The 22,593-nt window shown below is 34.7% G+C and overlaps 6 protein-coding genes across 10 annotated transcripts; 4 read left to right on the forward strand and 2 right to left on the reverse strand.

The window, feature by feature from the left end:
* Nucleotides 1–6,287: 6,287 nt before the first annotated feature.
* Nucleotides 6,288–7,417, forward strand: LOC104748601 (F-box/kelch-repeat protein At3g16580-like). The gene is given in 2 exon segments (XM_010470214.2): nucleotides 6,288–7,376; nucleotides 7,379–7,417. Coding segments are annotated over 2 exon segments (1,128 nt in total).
* A 232-nt stretch (nucleotides 7,418–7,649) lies between these two features.
* LOC104747166 (glucan endo-1,3-beta-glucosidase 12-like) lies at nucleotides 7,650–8,337 on the forward strand. Of its 2 annotated transcripts, XM_010468750.3 has the most exons (3): nucleotides 7,650–7,753; nucleotides 7,838–8,092; nucleotides 8,194–8,337. In XM_010468750.3, exons 1-3 carry the CDS (start codon nucleotides 7,693–7,695, stop codon nucleotides 8,226–8,228), a joined length of 351 nt encoding a protein of 116 aa, XP_010467052.1. In that variant the 5' UTR covers nucleotides 7,650–7,692; the 3' UTR covers nucleotides 8,229–8,337. The 2 variants fall into 2 exon arrangements, with proteins under 2 accessions (XP_010467052.1, XP_019092775.1); XM_019237230.2 differs by lacking the exon at nucleotides 8,194–8,337 and having other exon boundaries at nucleotides 7,838–8,190.
* A 6,214-nt stretch (nucleotides 8,338–14,551) lies between these two features.
* On the forward strand, nucleotides 14,552–15,477 carry LOC104747165 (major pollen allergen Ole e 10-like). Its single transcript, XM_010468749.3, has 3 exons — nucleotides 14,552–14,777; nucleotides 14,861–15,115; nucleotides 15,224–15,477. Exons 1-3 carry the CDS (start codon nucleotides 14,717–14,719, stop codon nucleotides 15,256–15,258), a joined length of 351 nt encoding a protein of 116 aa, XP_010467051.1. The 5' UTR covers nucleotides 14,552–14,716; the 3' UTR covers nucleotides 15,259–15,477.
* LOC104747162 (uncharacterized) lies at nucleotides 15,411–16,819 on the reverse strand. Its single transcript, XM_010468744.2, has 5 exons — nucleotides 16,693–16,819; nucleotides 16,547–16,617; nucleotides 16,337–16,417; nucleotides 16,207–16,250; nucleotides 15,411–15,734 (listed from the first exon to the last, which is right to left on the reverse strand). Exons 1-5 carry the CDS (start codon nucleotides 16,784–16,786, stop codon nucleotides 15,635–15,637), a joined length of 390 nt encoding a protein of 129 aa, XP_010467046.1. The 5' UTR covers nucleotides 16,787–16,819; the 3' UTR covers nucleotides 15,411–15,634.
* Nucleotides 16,820–16,886: 67 nt separating this feature from the next.
* LOC104747163 (scarecrow-like protein 21) lies at nucleotides 16,887–19,110 on the forward strand. 3 transcript variants are annotated; one of them, XM_087486686.1, is made up of 3 exons: nucleotides 16,887–17,018; nucleotides 17,423–18,143; nucleotides 18,215–19,110. In XM_087486686.1, exon 3 carries the CDS (start codon nucleotides 18,238–18,240, stop codon nucleotides 19,024–19,026), a length of 789 nt encoding a protein of 262 aa, XP_087342812.1. In that variant the 5' UTR covers nucleotides 16,887–17,018; nucleotides 17,423–18,143; nucleotides 18,215–18,237; the 3' UTR covers nucleotides 19,027–19,110. The 3 variants fall into 3 exon arrangements, with proteins under 3 accessions (XP_087342812.1, XP_087342813.1, XP_087342811.1); XM_087486687.1 differs by having other exon boundaries at nucleotides 18,233–19,110; XM_087486685.1 differs by lacking the exon at nucleotides 16,887–17,018 and having other exon boundaries at nucleotides 17,758–19,110.
* Nucleotides 19,061–22,459, reverse strand: LOC104747164 (WRKY transcription factor 1). 2 transcript variants are annotated; one of them, XM_010468747.3, is made up of 5 exons: nucleotides 21,767–22,459; nucleotides 20,501–21,196; nucleotides 20,210–20,390; nucleotides 19,946–20,101; nucleotides 19,061–19,850 (listed from the first exon to the last, which is right to left on the reverse strand). In XM_010468747.3, the coding sequence occupies exons 2-5, from the start codon at nucleotides 21,087–21,089 to the stop codon at nucleotides 19,373–19,375; spliced, it is 1,404 nt and encodes a 467-aa protein (XP_010467049.1). In that variant the 5' UTR covers nucleotides 21,090–21,196; nucleotides 21,767–22,459; the 3' UTR covers nucleotides 19,061–19,372. The 2 variants fall into 2 exon arrangements, with proteins under 2 accessions (XP_010467049.1, XP_010467050.1); XM_010468748.3 differs by lacking the exon at nucleotides 21,767–22,459 and adding an exon at nucleotides 21,418–21,566.
* Nucleotides 22,460–22,593: the final 134 nt, after the last annotated feature.

Below are 22,593 nucleotides of genomic sequence, written 5' to 3' on the forward strand. Positions count from 1 at the left end.
AGTTGTAGTACTTAAGGTGTCAATCCAAATGAGATGTTGCTAGCAATCAAGATGCAATCAAGAAATCACAAGTCAAGCCAGTTCAGAGAGTGGTTTTATGTCTAAGAATCCTAGAGTGATCAGAATACAAAACGGAAATGAGTTACAAAACTAGAAACAAAAATGTATGAAAAGAAGTAAACGTGAGTAAAAACGAAATCGAGTCTAAACAAGAACTAAATAGCAAGATGAAAAACGGTCTCAGGAATGCAATATCAATAAAAAAAAATAAGTCCTAAGGACGGGGGTAATTGATGTCGGTGGAGTATCCTAGTCTACAGGATGTTTAACATGCTACAAGCAAACTATCCCTAAACAATGAACATCATTAGCTAATCCAATCTCTTGACAGAAGCTACACAAACTCAACCACTTCCAAACCTAGCTCTCGCTAGAGAAACATGTTCAAGCATGGCATGAAAAACAAGTTCATTCATGTCAACAAACATCCTAGAAACCTAATCTCTTAGGCTAGGAACGTAAGTCTCTGGCACTAGTTGGTCAAACATTTCATCAAACACTTTTTGGGTGTGGAAATGTCTAAGACATAGTTCCAATTGATCAGAGAGAAACAAGTATTTGTCACTCTAGTCCAGAAGGGAATCAAACGAATCCAAGCTTAAACACCCTACATACTAAGATCCTCCACCTAATCTATCCCATCCTCAAGAACTACCACACTACTCGGATCTAGAAATCATCATCAACAATACAAACTCAGAAAACATTGAATCAAGCATAATAAGATAGATAAAAATAATATGAACAACTTTGTATAAGAAATCCAATACAAAAATTCAATAAGATCAAAACTATCTAGATTACAAAGTCTGAGAACGTTTTCGGTGGTTAGGGTAAACCTTAAAGAAACGAACAAAAAAAACAAGATCAAAGATGTCTTCAGCCAAGACTTAATAAAGTGTATTTATAGTAAAAACATGTAAATCCCTAAAACTTAAAACGACAAGGTGAAGAGTCGGTTTGGGAATCTCCTGAAGCTTGTAAAATGGAACGTCTTCCTGACATGTGTGAATGAGTCGGTGTGCGTCCAGTGGCTCGACCCAGATGGCTCGAGTAAGGTCGAGTGATGTGTGGTGAGGCTGTCTCGAGCAAGTTCGACTGGGTGGATTGGAGGGGTGTTGTCTCGAACCAGAGTGGTGTTGGCTCGATCCAGAGTGGTTTTAGCTCGAGCTGGGTGTATACGCATACACTAAAACGATGATAACTCTTGAACCACACCTCCGATTGGCTTGAAATAAACGGCGTTGGAAAGATGACTTAATTCCCTACAACTTTGATGAATACGTTGAAAGCTAAATCCCACTCGAGTGGAACGGCTCGAACGGGGTGGCTCGATCGAGCGGATGAGACTGGCTCGAGAGAGAGGCTCGATCGGGGTTGTGAGATTGGCTTGAGAGACAGTTCCAGGAGTGTTGTTAAGCGGATGGGTCGAGTGATGCATTCCCGACGTCTCCTAGATACCTGAAATACTCTGAAATGCACAATGTATGCAAGGATGATGCAAGAACTACCTAGACATACAAAGTGTATAAAAAGGACTAGAAAATGATGCAAAAAAATGAGTTATCCTAGCTAAATGCATCATAAATATATGCTAGGGAGAGACAAAATATAGACATATCACCTGTTTTCTGTAAAGCTTAATCCTCTATGAATCTTCTCAGCTGTCCCTTAGCTCAAGATCTTATCAAGTTGCTTTGTGCTTGCAAACATATGAATCTTCCTTTGCGGCTGATCTAATTCAGATTGTAATTCTGAAGATTTTTTCTTTTCTTTACACAGCTCCTCTTCAAGCTTGTCTTCTTTTGCAGATAAAACCAACTTTTCTTTCATCAGATACAGCGAGTCTTTAGCAATCTTTTTCTCATCCACCAACTCATTCTGTAAGGATATTACTAGTGCTTCAAGACGAAGTTTTTCTTTTATCAATCCTTGATTTTCCTTTCCTAGAGTAATAAGTGTGTCTCGCACTTCTTTGTAGCTCTGAACAATGTCAAGGACCTCTTCACCTTCTGATTCTGAATCAGTTACCTCTTCTCCATTCTCAAATTCAGTGATTCCCACCATAGCCACTAAATTAATGAGCTCTTCTACGTTGCTACTATCATTATTTGATTCATCCTCAATACTAGTAATTGACTTTTTCTTCTTAGTTTTAGGATTACTTACACAATCATCATGTGTGTGTCCAGTACCCTTGCAGATTGTGCACTTGGCATCTCGCAACTTGATCATTGGACACTCACGGATAAAATGTCCATTATCCCTTACATTCATGACACTGCATATCAGCCTTTTTGTCCTCACCTGTCTTTTTGAATGAGCTATTCTTCTTTTTACCTTGACCTTGTTCTATCCTTCTTAATGCTCGATCAAATCTTCTTACCAACAGGCTCACAACATCTTCTTCTCCTTGATCAGTTATGTCTTTGCTAACTGCTAGAGCTATCCCTTTTGGTTTCTTAATTCCATTAAGTTCCATTCATGTGCTTGTAGCATTCCAACCACTTCACCATAACTGAGATTATCTAAGTCATGAGATACAGTTAAGGCTTCTTTAAATTCTGAACAAGGAAATAAAGATTTCTTTAAATTCTCTTTTGATTGATAGAAAATCTGTTTACAAGTTTATTCTAAACCATTTTCTAACCTCTCAAAACTCTCTAAAGAAACCTCAAGCTCTCTCTAAGTTCTTAGCTCTTTTCTTTCTTAAAGACTAAAACTTAGTAGCTAGGTTAACTCTCTCTTGTTTATGCTAAAGCTTACAATCAGCCTTCGCACCCTATTTATAGATTTAGGCCTATGCCATACCATAAACAAACTACCTATTATAATTCTAATAGGAATTGGACAATTTTCTTTTTCTTTATGGTTTAGGAAATTTTACTCTTTCTTCATGTTTACATTCCTATTGTAAACATGAAGCTCTTGACCTTCTAGAAGCTTCTAGTGCCTTCTAATCCTTTGTAAGACTTCCAGCTTCTGGATCCTTCTTTGTCAATCGCCGAAATAGATATCTTGATACTCTGTTCTTGTATTAGTGTTCTGTCCTTCTGAAGTAGTTCATCCTCTTGTTCAAATGTTGCATTTTCAGAAACCTTTTCCTCTGAAGAGAGTTGAAATCAACATGTTTGTGGGAGTCGGATTCCATACCCTTTAGTATAAGTGGATGAAAACAAATCGGATCTCAAAAACAATTTGTGAAGAAATTTAAGTGTTATATTGTCTTGAGAATTGTGTGTCTTTTTTGGGATCACATTATGAAACAACTCATCCTGTTTTTTTTTTCTTTTTAACATGACGTTTAACTATTGATCTCATATTCACTAACATCCTAACAACAATCAACAAAAGTGGATAACATAAGCAATATAAATAATCAAATAAACTAACTCCAAGAATGAATAACCAAATACCAAAATCTAACAATTCATAATCCAACAATATCAAAAAGCAAATAACCATCATCCTAACAACACTCTAATGACCATACTCTAGCAATCTAACAAAAGCCAGACCATAATCAATTGAGCCTCTAGAACATCCCCCTCCTCATCACCTTGATTCCACGATCACACTTTGCCTTTACCTGCACCAAAAAAAATAATTGAGATGCGTGAGTATTATCACAAATACTCCATTCGGCGATCCTCCCATCTACTGAGCTATAGACACAAGCGAATAAACAAACACAAACAATGAACAAAAGCAAGCAAACCAAACAACTCTGAACACACGCGTCAACTTTGTGCATTTGCGTTGGCTGGCGCAACATCCTTGCATCGACCAACGCAACATCCTTACATCGACCGACGCAACATCCTTGCATCGATGCAACCTCCAAATCCCTAGCTGCACTGACCGATAAAACTTCGCGTCTCCATCAAATCCCTACCTGCGTCGACCGGTGCACTCCTTGCATCGATCGTTGTAGTCTCACAAAGCATTGCCGAGCATGATCTCCTCTGTCTCCTCTCGGCTCCATGAAGCCAAACTCGACCTCAACAGGCCATAACAACCACGACAACCAAGCACAAACAAGCACACAAGCAATCAATCACCCAAAAAATACAAAAAAACACATATCTAAACGCTTAGATAAGCCATGGTCACACACTCACCTTTAAAGCAAACAGACTGACGAAGAATAGAAATATCCAAGCCTTCCAATGACTCCTACTCGACACCCACGCTCATATCCTCTTCTCCACATTCCAAAAACACCAAAATAGACTTAGAAATCCACAGAAACCTCTCTAGAAACTTTTTAAAACTTTTCTATTCTTTCTAACTCTTTAGGAAACGACAAAAAGTGGCTAACCTCTAAGTGGTGTCGAGTTTTCCCTTTAAATACTTGAGTCCTAGGTTTCCATCAACCAAACTGCGTCAAACCGGAGAAAATAGAACTAACATGAACACCAACCGCCTGGTTGCATCGATTGATGCAGTCCCTCGCGTCGATCGATGCACAAACCGGATTTCCAGTTCACGGGCGTTACACATTGTCACCTATTTATATATAAAATAATACAATTAGTACATCGATGAAACACAATTATTCTTCATCAATGTCTTCGTTTCGATTCTTGAATTTAAGTTATAGCGCTCGAATCTTTGAGTTGACCGAATCTCTTCATGGTCCGAGAATCTCTCCTTGCGATCTCTAGCTTCTTGCCTTTGCTCACCTTGGCTCCCAAGCTCCCTCTTTAATTCCCGAGCTCGATGACTCCGAACTAGGTCACTTTGTCGCCTCATTGCTCGAGTAATTACCCGATATACTTAACCCTGAGGCAGTGTATGCGAGGTCGAATTCACAAGGACCAATGGTACACTAAAGATTTGTGATACTTGTAAATAGGTAAAACGAACGGATGTTTGGTTGTTTTAGATTTGTAAATAAATTATCAAAGAAATCAAACGAATAAAATTATAAGATTAAAATATTTGGTCATAGAATGTTTCAGAGATAAATGACTAATGAGAAAATAAAATATGAAATTCAATAATTATGAACTGTTCTAGAACATGAACACAATAATAGACTAAGCCTTTTTCAAACATTAGAAACTAAATTTGACTATTAGTTTGCTAAACTTTCATTTGTAGCCTCCTAGCCAAATTCGCATTACAATCAAGTTCATTAAGTCCACAATACGTAATAATGTCAACTTTCGCATGCTAAAAAAACATTGTTCAATTAATATTAGTTCAAACATTCTATCGAACACTTTTGATGCATAGAATAACCTAGAATCTAGAACAAGATGATCAGTTATAATCTAGCATTACAAGCATATGAATCAAATTAATTAACAACCTAATGATTAAGAATTCCAATTAACAATTAAAACATCAATGCATTAAATTCCTTAATTAAAACCATAAAATGAAAATCTACTTTTAAAGCATATATATTTAACGTGAATTGGCTTAAGGATTTAAGGCTCTATATTTAGGATTTATCACATATAAATGTTCTTCTTTTATCTTAGTTATGAGCTTTTCGTTGGAAGTTCCTGAAAAAACTTATCATTTTGAAGTATCTGCAACATATATAATGTCAATGGCATGGCAACGTAAATAAGTCCAAATTTAAAGATTATTTTTCAATTGTACTTTAAAAATGTATGTATACAGATTATATATGTTGCAGATACTTCAAAATGATAAAAAAAAAAAATTCAGGGACTTCCAATGAGAAGCTCATAACTATGATAAAAGAAGAACATTTATATGTGAAAATCTTATTTAATTCAAAAGTAAAATAAGATTTGAAATAAATAAACTAAGTCAACATCAATTAAATAAAAATTGAAAATTATAAATACAATGATGTCTAAGGTTAAAGGCTTCGCAATCAGGCGTGTTATTATTTTTGAAAATCAAACTTTATATATTATAAGATTGATCACTTGTTAATTACATTCATTAATAAAGTAATTTAGATTCAGTTATATTAAATTATATTAAAATATAAATAAACATTAGAGGTGAACTGAAGACTTTTTTAATATGTAAAATGATATGGTGCATTTTTATTGGTTAAAACAACAAGGGGTGAACAAACCCAAATATTGCTCGTAAATATATAAGTTACGATTCTCAATCTGAATATTCAAAGGTAACAAAATAAGTGTAAATTTAGATATTTGGAGATTTTTAGTTTTTATTTATAAACAAACATAATGAAAAAAAATCGGCTGGAAACCCTAACTGGGATAACTTTAATGGCGCATGAAGAGAAGCTTCCATTGGAGTTGACCGAAGAGATACTTTCACGTGTACCACCAACATCTCTTGTTCGTTTCACAACCGTATCGAAACAATGGAACGCTCTCTTCCACGACAAGACGTTCATCAAGAACCACAAGATCACGTTTCGATTCATCTTAACAACCAAATCCAAGATTTATTTGGTAAGCATCGATCCAAAGATAGAGGTGTGTGAGTTAACCTTAGATATTCCCGGTTTAGATAAAATATACAAAATACCTAAAATTTTGGTTGATTGCGATAAGTTATTGGTTTGCGGCATGGAGAGAGGAGCTGTGGTTTGGAACCCGTGCTTGAGACAGAGTAGATGGATCGAGCAAGACTCGAACCAAACTCAACTTGAGTCCCTTGGCGTAGGATACAACAGTAGTGGGAGTTACAAGATAGTTGCTGGTTGTCGTCGGAAGGAAGGAGATTACAGCAAGTACTTGTGGAAAGTCCATGACCTTGCCTCCAATGCGTGGGAAGACGGCGAGTTAGAATCTGGTGGTAATTTAGAAAAAAGGCCTATACTACACAACACGAGTTGTGTATCTCTGAATGGAAATTTGTATTGGGTTGTTTTTGTTAGCGAGGCCGATCACGTGTACAGCGTATATAAATTCGATTACTCGAACGAACATTTCTTCAGATTCTGTTATCTACCATGCGGAACGACGGACCATTTTATGGATGCTCTTGTCCTTGGAGCTTTTGAGGGAGATCGTTTTTCATTGTTAAAGCAATGCCATGCAACAAAAAAGATTGAGGTATGGGTGAGTAAGTACAAGATTAATAACAGTTTGGATAGTGAAGGTGTGGAATGGATAATGTTTATGAAAGTGTCAAGTCCTAACTTGCCCGATTTAGTAGATATTAACTACACTCAGCCAAGCTACTTCATCGAAGATAAAAGACTCGTCGTATGCTCATGCGATGAAACTGGTCGGGCTTGGATCTATGTTTTCGGGGAAAATAGTTTGATCAGTAAAACTCATATTGATTATGTGGTTGATCACTGGCCTTCGCACTATACATTTATTCCCAGTTTGGTACCTGTTCCGGTCAAGGTCAATGAGAAGAACTAGCAGAATTACTAGTTTAGTTTTCTTACATTCTTGGCTTCTTATTATGTTATTGAGGATGATGCTAAGTTTGATTCGATTTTGGTGTTTTTTTTGTTTTTCATTCACAAACAATCTTTTTGTTGCAACTAGAGTTTCCTTTTTTCCAAAAATAATTAGTTTTTCTTTTTCTTTTCCTTTGGTCAAAGAAGAATTAATTAGTCCTCCAAAACGTTTTTTTTTTACTAACACTATAAAATACTCGAGGTGTGACCATCTTTAAGCTCTCAAACCTTCCAACTTGCCAATTGTGAAGATGAAAAGTTTCTGGTCAAGGATAGCAATTGCTCTACTTTTCATAACAGCAACGTTTTCAGGTACACCATTACTATAACATCCACTCGCATACACATAATCTCAAAGATATACCATGTGTATCTTCTATTTTTTTTTTTATATAGCAAAAGCGGAGTTCGGACAATGGTGTGTAGCCGATTCACAGATACCAGATTATGTGACACAAGCTGCCTTAGACTGGGCTTGTCAACACGACGAAGCAGACTGCTTTAAGATTCAGCCTAACCAGCCTTGCTTCTTGCCCAACACTGTCAAGGACCATGCCTCTGTTGTCTTCAATAGTTATTACCAGCGTTATAAGCACATGGGTGCTGATTGTTACTTCAGCAGCGCCGCAATACTCACGCAACGCGACCCTAGTAAGCAACTTTATCTAGACCCTTTTGTCAACAATTATTTAAGCTCTTTGATGAATGAAGATCTTGACCCATTTGTGTTTGATTATCTCATGATTTGATAGGTTATGGTTCGTGCCATTTTGAGTTTATGAAATGATTTAAATGAAGGGGCCAAGACATGAAAGATGATGAATAAATAGATTTTTTCTCATTGTTACTACTACTGGTGAACAATATAAAATTAATCCAATGTTTGCAGTTTCACTTTTTTACTCCTCTGGAGCTAATGAACAACAGCTTGTTTTCTAATGAATTTTGATAAATTGTATGGTAATAAGATTACACTAAATTCTACCAATGTGAATAAGTAAAGGAAGTTTATGGTTGTGGATACGGAATTTTATTAAGCAATCTCTTAGGGCATTGAGTTCATACTTCACATGTCGGATAAGCTTGACCACAACTCGACAATATATAAAAATAGAGACAGTAACGTTTACGTGTCATTGGTCAATTCGATTTTGACATAAATAAAAATAAAATGAGTTCATTGAACTATATAAACCATGAATATTGAAGTTGAAAATCACAATATAGAGAAGAAAAAAAAGAGAGCCTCACCCTCCTCTGCACTCATCCACGCAGTGGTTATGAAACCACATTGAATGATTATCTACTATGCATTTTTTCTTACGTTTAGGTTTTCATGTATTGAATGTTGCTCCGCGGGATATGGCATTGATGATGTCTTTGGACCGCCTCGGCCAAGAGAAATAAGGGTGTAATTGTTTTTTTTTTCGTTGAATACTAATACATTAGGGAGATTTGATAAATCTCCTGCTCCTTTACAAAAACAAAAGAAACCCTAGCTACCAAATAGCAAGAAGACGCAGACAAATAGGAAACAAGTTGAAGGGAGATAATTCTTATGCTTTATACTTTATATAGTAAACGTGTCCAAGTTCCAATTGATCCTCTACGTTTCATGTGCTTTTTCTCGTACGTTACGATGTTCTATATAAAAGTATAAAACAAGATGCATTAGTTACAATGTACTTGTTTAGAGTTCATAAACGTAACCAACTGGCTGTCTTTTTAATTAAAAACTTGAATAAAATGCAATAACGTAACTGCAACTGGGCAACAACGTTTCACCTACATATTTTGTTTTTCTCGTTTGTTACTGGTGCACAATAAAGATTAGATATTTCATCTATTCTGCAGCTAATGAAACAAAATATGTAGGTAAAACGTTTTAATGACTTGAATATATAATTTGAGTTTTTATGTGATGTTGATGATTTTAATTTAAGAAATTGATATGATTTAATGTAAAATCTTTCAAATCTCACATGATATTTGGATTTCTATATTTTTATAGAGTTCTTCTCAAATACTATTATACTAGGTAAAAATCCGCACTATGTGCGGGATAAATCGATTTAAAGAAAATTATTATAAGTAAAATTATTATCCTAGAACCAATATCTGTTTGTATCAAATATAATATGTAACTAAATTTTTTTATTTTTTTATTTAAAGCTGCATTTTTCGTATAAAAAATACGTTTTACCCGTGAAATCTTTAAATGTGTAAGAAGTTTTATTGTAGAGAAAGTATTGATAAAATATTACTATTTATTACAATATGCTTGTGTGGTTTAAAAATAAAATTCATATCTTCTTATGTTTTATCTTGTAATCATAACAATTTTGCATGTTTCTTATGTAACCATAACAACATATACTAAATTACTCTGTAGTTTAATTATTTAATTTTAGTTTATGTTAAATTTTCTGAAGATAATCTAATTTATTGATTTAATATTTTTGATTAGGCTATTTAAATCATTTGAGTTAGTCGGTTTGTTAATATTTTTTATAAATGACGGATTATTACCAAAAAACATTATGAAAAATTAATGAAATTCTAAAATCAATGTATTCGTGTAAGAATACATTTTACCCGTAAAATATGTGAACATGGTAAAGAAAATATTTATAAAATTTTAAAATTTATGGCAATATATATTTTTGTGTGTTTTAAAAATCAAATTTATATTTATGATTTATCGAGTAACTATAACAATTTTGCATAATCTAGTAATCACTTATTTTAAATATATTATGATTTTTTTTGGTTACTAAGTTTATTTACAATGATAAGGGTTATTGTCTCATTCCTTTTTTATAACACATAGATGAATATACAATTAGAACGTATATTCCTATTCGGTATCAATATTTCCATTTTTAATGAATAATCAAACTAAATTTTGAGATTAATTAGTTTACATACTTAGATATATATAAATAATCACACATCATGATATCCCCTAATTTGTTGTCATTTTTATATTTATTTATGAATATATATAAATCTATATTTATTGGGAATTAAGTTTCTTTTAATGAGTTGGAGATAATTCAAGGGTAATATACTTCTTTTTATAGTCAACTAGATGAGGACCCGCCCGATGTGCGGGTTTAAAGTTTTATAAATCAAATTAAATTTTAAAAAAAAATATATTAAAATTTGTTGTATGTTATTTATAAATTTTATTTTTGTTATAATACGCTGATTTATATCCATTTACAAATCTTTTATGTATGTTACTATTAAAAATGTATTGTTTACACCTAAATATACTTTGTGTTACAAATATATTCCTTATCATCACCTAGAAAATGTCTATATGAACACATTAAACCAACTATTTTACTTTCGCTTCAACATAGTTTTTTAGTTACTAAAACTGTTGGCTCAAAAAATATTTTGAATAAAAATTATATTATATAATATACTAATCAATGATATATCACCACAATAATGTATGACCACCATGGAAAAAACCTCGGCTCCGCCCTCATCCCTTATAGAAAGAACCTTGCGTCCAACCTCCTCCACCATGGAGAGAACCTTGGCTCCGCCTTCCTCCCTTGGGGAGATAACCTTACATCTAAACTCCTCCACATTCCTCCCTTGGAAAGATAACCTTGTGTCCAATCTTCTCCACCATAGAGAGAACCTTGGCTCTGTCCTCCTCCTGTGTGGAGAGAACATGTTCACGTCTTTTTTATCTCAAAATGGCTTGCTCCGACAACCAATGTAAGTAAAACTTTTTTTTAACGTCACAAAATCTTTTGATAGTAACTAATGTTAAATTTTCAATGTATTCGTGATAGTAACTATGCAGAAGTGAAAGTAAATAGTTGGCTTAATTTGTTTATATATTACATAATATACTAATCAATGATGTATCATCACAATAATGTATGACTATTATGGAGAAAACCTCGGCTCCGCCCTCATCCCTTCTGGAGAGAACCTTGCGTCCAACCTCCTCCACCATGGAGAGAACATTGGCTCCGCCTTCCTCCCTGGGAGAGATAACATTGCGTCCAACCTCCTCCACCTTCCTCCCTTGGGGAGATAACCTTGTGTCCAACATTCTCCAGCATAGAGGGAACCTCAGCTATGTCCTCCTCCTGTGTAGAGAGAAAATGTTAACGCCTTTTTGCTATCTAAAAATGGCTTGCTCCGACAACCAAAGAAAGTAAAAACATTTTTCTAACGTCACAAAATCTTTTGATAGTAACTAATGTTAAATTTTTCAATGTATTCGTGGAAGTGTCTTTGACAGACCATGATGTAGCCTCTGTCTCTGTAACGCCTCAACCGCCACCTTGCTTAGTGAGCCCATGTCCACTCTCATTCCATGGGCCCACCTTCCTAAGTGGGCCCTACATCCATTCCTGGCCCGTAGACCCATGCATATTTGATTGCCGGTTTGTTACGTCTGCGAGACTTTCAAAACTTGTTTACCAACCCTACAAATTAACAAATGATCTTTTCTTGTGTTTTGTTCTCACTCGCACAATTCCGACAATTACTTCCAGGAAGGTCACCCATCATGAAGTTCTCTGAAGACCCTTGACCGAAAAATAAGTGTATTTTGGTGACATGTGTGACCAAATCAATTCTTTTAAGCCTAGGGTTTATGACCAACCAATCAAGGTTGAGAATTAGAAAAAAATTAAGTTGGCATAATTAAAGAAACAATAGAAAATTATAAGCACAGTAATATATGAATCGAAAATAATTCAAAGATGAAAATATAAATTAAATAAAACAATCTAAAATTCCTACAATAAATTTTAAAATACAGTATTAGGAAAAAAAGACGAATATATTAATATTTTTTTTGGATCAACATATTAATCTTACCTATATCCAACTGAAAAAAAAGTATGAGAAAATTTTAGTTAAAAAAATAATAAAAATTTACCTTCCCATTAAAAAAATTTCCCAATTAAACAAAGTTGAAAGCAGTGTTTTGAATAAATTATTTAAATATGAGACGATCTACGTTCATATAGAAGTGAATATCTACAAAATTTAGAATTAAAATTAACTGTATATTTCCTTGATCCCTTTTTCTATATTTTTTTGTAGAATTAGTAACTTAAAATTAAAAATAAGTAAATAATATTACAATTTCAAATTTTATGAAATATATATATATATATATAATCTGCTTATAGTTATTTAATAAAACTTTGTATTTTTTATTATAAATTCTGTAGTTTTTGGATAATTATCTTTTTACATTATTAATATTTTTAAAAACAAAGTATTTTTATTTTTGTTGTAATCAAATTCCTCCTATTAAATATTAACTTTTACACTTGTCAAAATCTAAAATTGATGATTTGACACATGTCAATATCTCATCAGTATATTTGACACGTGTCATGATATTGTTAATGACTAACTTTGAAAACCCAACTTTATATAATAAGATTATAATAACTATTGAAAGTTTGTTATTTAAATTACTATGATAATAATACTAACATAAAAATATCATTTTGTTTTTATATGATTTTGTTAATAAGTTATATGTTCTTTATTTTTATTAACTTTATATTAATTGATATGTTTTTATAGTCCTTTTAGAATATTTTACTTATATTGATTTTAAGAAATCATTATTTATATTAATTTTAAGAAATTAATATAATTTTGGCTTGTATATTTGTAAGTAAATTTTAGTGAAATTTTGCCTTAGTATTATTCTGTTAATTGTTTTAAAAATAAGAGAATTTGTTAAAAATGCCCCTTTTGATATATCCTTTTTCAAAAATACCCTCTTTTCAGGCCATTTTTATTTTTGCCCTCTTTTAATTTTTAATGACCATTTTACCTTTAGATGAAAATTATTTTATTCAATAAAAAGAAAAACAAAATTTTCCCGCCAAAAAATTTCCAACATATTTTCCCGCCAAAAAATTTTCGAAAAAATTTTCCCTCCAAAAATTTTATTGTCAAAAAAATTTTGATAAAAAATTTCGACAAAAAAAATTTTCCCGCCAAAAATAATTTACAAGGTTTTTATAAGGTTTTATAAGGTTTCTACCTTATAAAAGCCTTATAAACACCTTGTAAAGGCTTTTACAAGATTTTTTAAAGAGTTTTAAAAGGTTTTTTAAACAACTTGTAAACGCTTTTACAGTTTACAAGTTGTTTAAAAGGTTTTAAAAGGTTTTAAGAAGATTTTTACAAGGTTTTCAAATGGTTTTTAAAAAGATTTTTAAAAGGTTTTTAAACACCTTGTAAACGCTTTTACAATGTTTTTAAAAACCTTGTAAAAGTTTTTAGAAGATTTTTAAAAGGGTTTTAAAAGGTTTTTAAACACCTTGTAAACGCTTTTAAAAAGTTTTTAAAAGCGTTTACAAGGTGTTTAAAAACCTTTTAAAAGCATTTACAAGCGTTTACAATGTGCTTAAAAACCTTTTAAAAACATTGTAAACGCTTTTAAAAATCTTTTAAAAGTGTTTACAATGTTCTTAAAAGGTATAAATTTCAATATTTTTGGCGGGAAAATTTTTCGATTTTGGCGGGAAAATTTTTTTTTTTGGCGGGAAAAATTTTCGATTTTGGCGGAAAAAAAACAATTTGGCGGGAAAATATTTTCGATTTTGATGACTGTACATTCTTACTGTCACTCAAAAAGGGTAATTTGGTCATTTTGTATATAAAGAAGTGTAGTTTTAAAAAGGTCAACATGAAGGGGTATTTTTAAAAAGGGGTATGGAAAAATGGGCATTTTTGAGAATGCCCTAAAAATAAAGATAATGGCATAGAGCTGTAATTAATTAGAAAAATTTAATGGTATTTTGCTAAAAAGTGTCTTGAGCTTTCTGACGGCGACACATCAGCTTTTTCTCAAATGTGCTTTTCTATTAATATATAGGAGATCCTTTAAAATCATTAAAAATCAAATTTTGAAAAGAAATTCAATAACACTGGATTGTAAAGTAAATTTTTAAATCATTAATTCAATAACAATGAATTTTATTAGTGTTTTCAAAAAATATATGATTGAATAACATAAGATTAGTACACATTAATCACAATGTTTAAATTTCAAAAATCTAAGAAACTTAATTATATAGCCAAGAAGTAATTTAGTAAGAAGTAATTAGTAGTCTGGCAAAAAAGTAATTTTGTACCTAAAGAATTTGGCAGTTGATAAGAATTACACATAAATTTACTAAACAGAGATTATCTACTAACAATATAAAATACTCGAGGTGTGACCATCTTTAAGCTCTCAAACCTTCCAACTTGCCTCTTGTGAAGATGAAAAGTTTCTGGTCAAGGATAGCAATTGCTTTACTTTTCATAACAGTAACGTTTTCAGGTACACCATTATTGTAACATCCACTCGCATACACATAATCTCAAAGATATAACATGTGTCTCTTCTTGTTTTTTTTTATATAGCAAAAGCGGAGTTCGGACAATGGTGTGTAGCCGATTCACAGATACCAGATTATGTGACACAAGCAGCCTTAGACTGGGCTTGTCAACACGGCGGAGCAGATTGCAGTAAGATTCAGCCTAACCAGCCTTGCTTCTTGCCCAACACTCTCAAGGACCATGCCTCTGTTGTCTTCAATAGTTATTACCAGAGTTATAAGCACATGGGTGCTGATTGTTACTTCAGCAGCGCCGCAATACTCACGCAACGCGATCCTAGTAAGAAACTTTATCTAGACCCTTGGCCTTTTGTCAACAGTTATTTAAGCTCTTTGATCAAACAAAATCTTCAACCATCTGTGTCTGATTATCTGATGATTTTGATAGGTCACGGTTCGTGCCATTTTGAATATATCAAATGATTCAAAGGGAAGGGCCAAGATGACATGAAAGATGACGAATAGAGCAATTTTTCTCATTGTTAGTACTGTCGCACAATATAAAATAAATCCATCTTTGTTGCTTGGAAGTTTCACTTATATTACTCCTATGGAGCTAAATGACGCACAGCCTGTTTTCTAATGTTGAATTTTTATAAATTGTATGGTAATAAAATTACATATAATCCCTTTAGCAACAAAGTGAACAAGTAAAGGAATAAGTTTTATGGTTGTCGACACCGACGACACGGAATTGTATTAACTATTAAGCAATCTCTTAGGGAAATTAAACAGTGAGTTCATATGTGGAATAAGCTTGACCACAACTTGACAATATAGATGATGGTTTTGAGATTGTTTAGAAAAGTAGGGTTCCCCAAGCAGCGATGAAGGCAAAGCCTCCGAATGGTGCCAAGGTTGAAAACTTTCTGTCCTCACGCAGCGCTACCATATAACACCTGCAACATTTTGACCAACATAAAACTTTCTCACATACTCATTACCTGGAAATAGACTAGTGATCCAAAAACATTAGAGTTCAGTTACCTAGTAAGCATCTGAGATATAGTTCAAAGACCATAATTTCAGATGCACATGGTTTGTGGGACGGGAGCAAATTATTTCATGAAATGCATGGATTCTTTCTGAAATTTAATCATTACCTCACAAAACCATACATACAAAGACCTATGCAACTAGCAAGTAACGCAATGCTTTTTAGATGAATTAGAGTACGAAACATGACAACGTGGTTTGCGGCAGCTATTGCCAATTCCAAAAGATTAGAGCGTATACTGGAAACTCCAAATCATTTTGAATCGCTCAATTACAAGACATCCAACAAACATTAAACACAAAATCTCTACTATACACATCCCCATTCAGGAGGTTAAATTGAAGAATTTGAAAAACAAAAAGATAGCAACTTACGTCCCGGAAAAGGCTACAATCCCAGCAGTCAACAAGCCACCAAACTGAGCAAGAAAAAGGATATGTCAGCTCCATCAACTTGCATAAGGACACAAACTGGAGAAACAGAGGAAACAAGAGAAAGCTTTACAATGTTGGGATATTTGGTGCTAGGAGCAGAAACAAGAGCAGCAGTGTGAACCAAATGGTAAAGAGAAGCCGTTTGCCACACCTGGAAAAAAAAAAAAAAAAAAAAAAACCTTAAACTTTACTAGACAAATCCAACAACAAATGCAAAAACCCACATAGCTAAATGTAAAAAAAAAGTAATCAAATTTCCGAACAATTTCAGAATCTGAACCTGTTTGTAAGAAGGGTTCTCTGGTTTAAAGAAATGAGCACCGTAAGTTCCTAATCCAAGAGCAGCCATACCTACAACACTAGACGAATCAGTATCTTCCTTACAGCATCAATTCAAAGATCATTACTTTATCGACAAAATCTTACCGGAAACTGCAGCTACTTTGTGCCATATCCGAGGATCCATCGATCGTCTTCCTCTGAGGTCTCTTATTAGGTTGCTTCTTACACTATTTCCCATTTGACCAGAGGCTTTAAGAGAGAGAGAGAGAGATGGGTCATATCAAAATTACCAAGTGGGTGATCGGGTCTTATTCGGGTTTAAGCTGAAACGGTGTCGTATCTTCTTTACAGCCACTAAAGATTCTTCCTTTTGCTTCAGCTGCGAGCTTTGGGTGGGATGGGATCTCTCTCACTTGCAAAACCAAATCTCTTGGACCAAAAGATTACTTCTTAATCTTCTTCTACACAAGGTTAGTCACAAAAATATAAACTTTATCCTCCGATTTTGATGCTCTGCTTCTTCTTATACACAAAACTTGAAAAAATTTCTCTTTGTTTACAATTTTGCAAATTCAAAACGAAGATAGTTGTTCAGTTTGATGTTGGTTGGGTGCACATGATGCTCTGAAGTCTGAAGAGAAATTGTCAAATTGTGATCGTATGATTGGATAATGGAAGTGCTAGTTTAGGATTGGAACTCTCTTTTATGTCTTTGTTTATTGATGAAGTAGTAGTACATGGTTGATGTAGATTCATAGAGTACTCATGAGTTGTATTCTATAGTCCTTGGAAGAGTTTTGATCTCCATGGATATGATTGTATGCTTTTCATATCTAATTCAATCTGATTAAAGACTTGTGTATGACTTCTACAGGTTTTGCAGCCCTTATATGATTGGCTATTGCTAGATAGGGATATATGTACTGTATACTGTGTGTTATGAAGATCAGATATGTAAAGGTCATGTCCTGAGGAATGGTTGATGTTTAAAGTTTCCAAGTATATCAGACTACTTTACTTGAAATCCACTGCTGAGATTTGGAGCAGAAGCTGCATCTCGGGGACTTTTTCAGAAGAAAGTGATTTATCTGGTTGACGTTTTCATGAACTTTGTTATAGAACTCTCTCTATTCACCAATAGTATCTCCCTCGATCAACAGCGTTCTCCTAATAATACCAAGAACTATTCCCTGAGGCTGCTTGTTTGTGATGGACAATGTAAGAGGTTCGAGACACAATGTGCGAGAAGTGGAAACAATAATGTTGCAGCCATTGCCAGAGATAGCTGAGAGTATCAATGATGCTATCTGCCATGAACTCTCCATGTGGCCTGAAGATGCTAATGACTTGTTGTTGATAGTGGAGGCAATATCAAGGGGAGACTTGAAATGGGTACTGGTTGCTTGTGCGAAAGCTGTTTCTGAGAATAACCTTCTATTGGCACGATGGTGTATGGGAGAGTTGCGTGGTATGGTTTCCATTTCTGGTGCGCCAATCCAGAGATTGGGAGCGTACATGTTAGAAGGGCTTGTGGCAAGGCTAGCTGCCTCTGGTAGTTCGATATACAAATCTCTCCAATCCAGAGAACCAGAGAGGTACGAGTTCTTATCTTATGTGTATGTTCTGCATGAGGTTTGCCCATATTTCAAGTTTGGTTACATGTCAGCGAATGGGGCTATCGCAGAAGCAATGAAGGATGAGGAGAGAATTCACATTATTGACTTCCAAATTGGGCAAGGGAGCCAGTGGATTTCACTGATTCAGGCTTTTGCAGCTAGGCCTGGTGGGGCTCCAAATATTCGAATTACCGGAATTGGTGATTTGTCTGTCTTGGTAACAGTCAAGAGAAGACTAGAGAAACTTGCAAAGAAGTTTGATGTCCCATTCAAGTTCAATGCGATTTCAAGGCCGAGTTATGAAGTTGAAGTGCCAAATCTTGATGTCCGGGAAGGCGAAGCCCTTGGAGTTAACTTTGCTTACATGCTGCACCACTTGCCTGACGAGAGCGTAAGCATGGAAAACCATAGGGACCGGTTGCTGAGGATGGTGAAGAGTCTATCACCTAAAGTGGTCACTCTTGTGGAACAAGAATGCAACACGAACACTTCCCCTTTCCTTCCTAGGTTCTTTGAGACATTAAGTTATTATACGGCAATGTTTGAGTCTATTGATGTGATGCTTCCGAGAAATCACAAAGAAAGGATCAGTATCGAGCAGCACTGCTTGGCAAGGGATGTTGTCAACATCATAGCTTGTGAAGGAGCTGAGAGGATCGAAAGGCACGAGCCTCTCGGGAAATGGAAGTCAAGGTTTTCCATGGCGGGTTTTGAGCCATACCCCTTGAGCTCAATAATTTCAGCCACCATTAGAGCCCTCTTGAGAGATTACAGCAACGGGTATGGGATTGAAGAAAGAGATGGTGCTTTATATCTTGGTTGGATGGACAGGGTCTTGGTTTCATCTTGTGCCTGGAAGTGAAAGAATGATCCGAGAATGTAATGTAAAAGACAAATTGGAAGTAATAGATGGTTGTCTCAATACCATTAATAAGGTTGAATCAAATCATATACATCCCCATACTACAACTATTACACAGGCTCCATCGACAAAGAAAGACTCATGTTGTGTTACCATCTCTTCCTGTAACTCTTATTTGAACCAAATGGAAGTGGCTATATAAGGGTAGTAAGCATACTATTCCATTAAACACTAATCTAAATCTGGTCCCGCCTGAACAACAACTGTACAGTCTATAACCATATTGCCTGTACTAATCTACGTTAAAACAGCCATATAAATTACCACTCGGTACAACACCGAATGCTTAGCTTTGGGCAGGCTCTGTCTTGGTTTTCTGTTCCTCAGTCACCAGGGTTCTCACTGCCTTCTCATGACAAGCTGTGGTTTTATCATCTGACTTTGTTTCCAGCTTCGTGTGATTCGCTGCATGATCTTTGTTTACATCAGATATGTCTTTTATTTCTTCCTTCAGTTTCTCATCCAAGACAGGACCTTGATCAAGACTTTTCTCAAAGCCATTAGTCTTAGTTTTCTTTATTGGGTGATCTTCGTCATGCTGGTCTGAGCTCTGTGGAGTCTTGTTGGCATCTCCTTCTTTAACATTCAGTTCTTTATCATCAACTTCCGAGTCCAGCATGTTATTATGAGTAACAACCCTTCCTGGAGGCATATCGTGGTCGTGCTTTCCCTCGTAAGTCGTTATAAGCAATTTTGTGTCATGAGATGACCTCTCTACGTGTTTCTTGACAGGGCATCCAGAGCTTGAACATCTATAGTAGCTCCTAATATATCCATCAAACAGAGAAAGAAAATAAGCAGAGAAGAATGAAACCAAAAGTTTTAACATCATAGAGTGTTTCCTGTAATCAATCACAACCTCGGATATGGGCTGCCTTTCACTGATTTCTGACCATATTTACGCCATCGGTACCCATCATTCACAATATCAAACAGAGTCTGAGTGTGAACCACAATGCGTGAATCATTGGTTGACCTTTCCACTGGACTTGGCTCAATGTTTCCTCCTTTCTTCCTGATTAAGTGACATCGACATAACAAGAAAAACAAAGATCACCAATGGTGAAGCCTTCCTTCAGAACAATGAAAAAAAAAAAAAAACTGAAACATTGATCATTACTACCTTCGCTTTGAGGAAGGACTATTATAATCCTTGTGACTGTTGTCACCCTTTATCCTACTTGATTGTGAACTATCAGTTTTCACATCATCGGCTGGTGGAACAACTGAAACATGTAATCCTCTGTGGATCTTTGGTGGTTCGGTTTGGCGAGGTGTCTGAACAATGGATCCAGATGATTTCTCTACAAACATAACACCATAAGAAACAATGTTACATTTAATATGTCACCACATCATAAGCGCTAACGGAAACATTTTTATAAATAGAAAATTATATATGTTCTTTATTCACCTTTACTCACAGCTGTGAAGACATCACTTCGTTTATCCTGATTGATAGGTACAGGACCAGTAAGAGGCTTTGGATGATCATGTTCACCAAAGTAAACAGTGTCCACGACTTGTCCACCAGGCGACCGTTCCAATTGCTTTTTGGCTTTGCAGTTTGGGTGCGTGCACCTGTAATAGCTCCTGACAAACTCATTCCCTTTAACAAGCTTCTGTCCGTACTTCCGCCAGTTGTATCCGTCTTCCATAACCTTCTCACGAATAAAAGGGCTATTCCCTTCTGAACCAGACTGCAAAGACAACACAGTGCTACTTTCAGAAACCTTTGGTGCTTTCTCGGATGTCGGGGAAGCGGCGACATCTACTTCCGACTGTGAAGCTGTGGTATGAGGAACAGGTTGTAGTAGCTCCTTGCACTCTGTAGCTTTCGAACTTTCGGTCTGACAACCTTCAACAACAGTTTCAGTTCTAGTAACAGTCACTGGTTTAGCCTCCATTTCATCAGTGGCAACAACATCATCAGCTACTTTAGTCTCGCTTGAATCGTCTAATTCCATATCACTAACCGGAACTTTCACAACCTCCTCAGCCATAATTAAAAGACCAACAAAATTTTCTAACCAACACCAAAAGAAATTCAAACGAGTTCAAAGCCGGATAGAATGAAGCTTAAACGCCAAATCCATTTAGTTTCCAAAGCCTGGAGAAGCAATCAAAACAAAAACAAATATTATTTTAGTGAATTTATAATACTAAACTAACTCCATAGAAACAACAATAGGAACAAACTTTTACAGAACACAAAGGATCTCTTAAAGAGCATGACAGAGTGGTGACAGTTACAATTTTATCAAAGCTTTCTTGAATTTTAATATAATTTGTCATATGCTCGACCAACGAGTCAATAGACTCAAGTATTACCATAAAGTCTCACAAAATGTGTCCACAAACCAAACAAGAAATGACTAATGAATGATCTACGTTTTATATCTCCAATAAGACATGATAAACACAAAAGAACTCAGTCTCTATCTCTATATCTCAGTAAAAAACTCCCAAAAGTAAAGCATTTGCTAAAAATACTTAAAACCAAATTTATATAAAAAAAAAAAAAAAAAAAAAAAAAAAAAAAAAAGTCGGCAAATTGGTTCCATTTACTACGGAGTCAGGAGACGACCCAGTATCAAGATTCGCATAAAATTAAACATTTAATACTACCCTAAATTTGTTTTTTTTTAGAAAGCTTAAATAAATATTCCAAAAAATTTACCTAGCACAGACATCGAGAAGATCACCAACCGACCAAAACACCCAAAAAAGACGAGGATCCCAAGACAAAACTGAAGCTTCTCAAAGTTCTTGTAATAAAAGATCAAGAAACCCGTAGATCGAATCGAACAACCTCAAATTGGGTTACAAAGAGAAAAGAGAAGAACAAAAGGTCATGTCAAAAAAAAAAAAACAGATGGTTGGACTTAGAAATGACTATGGGAAAAAGAAAAAAAAAAAGAGAGAGAAGAAGAAGAAAGTGGGAAGAAGCGGTTGTAATCCTGTGTTTCGTGGTGTACAGAAATATATGTGGACGTAGCTGATCTAACGGTTAGATGATACGTTTCTCATGACATATATTCTCCACCCACAAAACACAAGCCGACAAAAAGACGAAGCATTGGGACCCACAGAACCCAGTGCATTATAATCTCGTGTCTCTCATTAGTGTTGTGTTTTCTTCGTTTCCTTCGGTTATAAAGTGAGAGTATATTAAAGTACAGGGATCTGTTTTTGCAAATATGTATATTTATATACTTACTCCGAGAGGAACAAAACAAAAAGTATTGATTCTTTCACAAGTGGACTTGTTTTTTTTTTCTCTTGTAAGGACTACTTTTGTTTGCAGAACTTAAGTACTTTTGTAATTAAAGAAAAAAAATGTGAGGAATTTTCAAGGTCAATTTGTTGAACCACCACTGATCTTCGAACACTTTCGAATTTTAGTAATGTTGTTGTTGTTATTTTAAAATTCACAAAAGAACAAAATGGAGAATTTTTATGAGTAAACACACTACACTCTTTACAAAAATTAGATGAGTAGAAAGA

The sequence above is a fragment of the Camelina sativa genome, chromosome 15, assembly GCF_030686135.1.
Source record: "Camelina sativa cultivar CO46 ecotype springtype chromosome 15, ASM3068613v1".
NCBI classification, from domain to species: domain Eukaryota; kingdom Viridiplantae; phylum Streptophyta; class Magnoliopsida; order Brassicales; family Brassicaceae; genus Camelina; species Camelina sativa.

Bases quoted from the DNA above. Each gene is read 5' to 3' on its own strand.
- LOC104747166 (XM_019237230.2), top strand. From the start codon at position 7,693: ATGAAAAGTTTCTGGTCAAGGATAGCAATTGCTCTACTTTTCATAACA. The intron at 7,754-7,837 runs GTACACCATTAC...TTTTTTATATAG, and splicing joins CATAACAGCAACGTTTTCAG to CAAAAGCGGAGTTCGGACAA.
- LOC104747165 (XM_010468749.3), top strand. From the start codon at position 14,717: ATGAAAAGTTTCTGGTCAAGGATAGCAATTGCTTTACTTTTCATAACA. The intron at 14,778-14,860 runs GTACACCATTAT...TTTTTTATATAG, and splicing joins CATAACAGTAACGTTTTCAG to CAAAAGCGGAGTTCGGACAA. The intron at 15,116-15,223 runs GTAAGAAACTTT...TGATTTTGATAG, and splicing joins ACTCACGCAACGCGATCCTA to GTCACGGTTCGTGCCATTTT.
- LOC104747162 (XM_010468744.2), bottom strand. From the start codon at position 16,786: ATGGGAAATAGTGTAAGAAGCAACCTAATAAGAGACCTCAGAGGAAGA. The intron at 16,618-16,692 runs GTAAGATTTTGT...CTAGTGTTGTAG, and splicing joins CAAAGTAGCTGCAGTTTCCG to GTATGGCTGCTCTTGGATTA. The intron at 16,251-16,336 runs GTAAAGCTTTCT...TTTCTTGCTCAG, and splicing joins GCACCAAATATCCCAACATT to TTTGGTGGCTTGTTGACTGC.
- LOC104747163 (XM_087486685.1), top strand. From the start codon at position 17,758: ATGGACAATGTAAGAGGTTCGAGACACAATGTGCGAGAAGTGGAAACA.
- LOC104747164 (XM_010468747.3), bottom strand. From the start codon at position 21,089: ATGGCTGAGGAGGTTGTGAAAGTTCCGGTTAGTGATATGGAATTAGAC. The intron at 20,391-20,500 runs GTGAATAAAGAA...TTATGTTTGTAG, and splicing joins CTTCACAGCTGTGAGTAAAG to AGAAATCATCTGGATCCATT. The intron at 19,851-19,945 runs GTTGTGATTGAT...TGGATATATTAG, and splicing joins AAAGGCAGCCCATATCCGAG to GAGCTACTATAGATGTTCAA.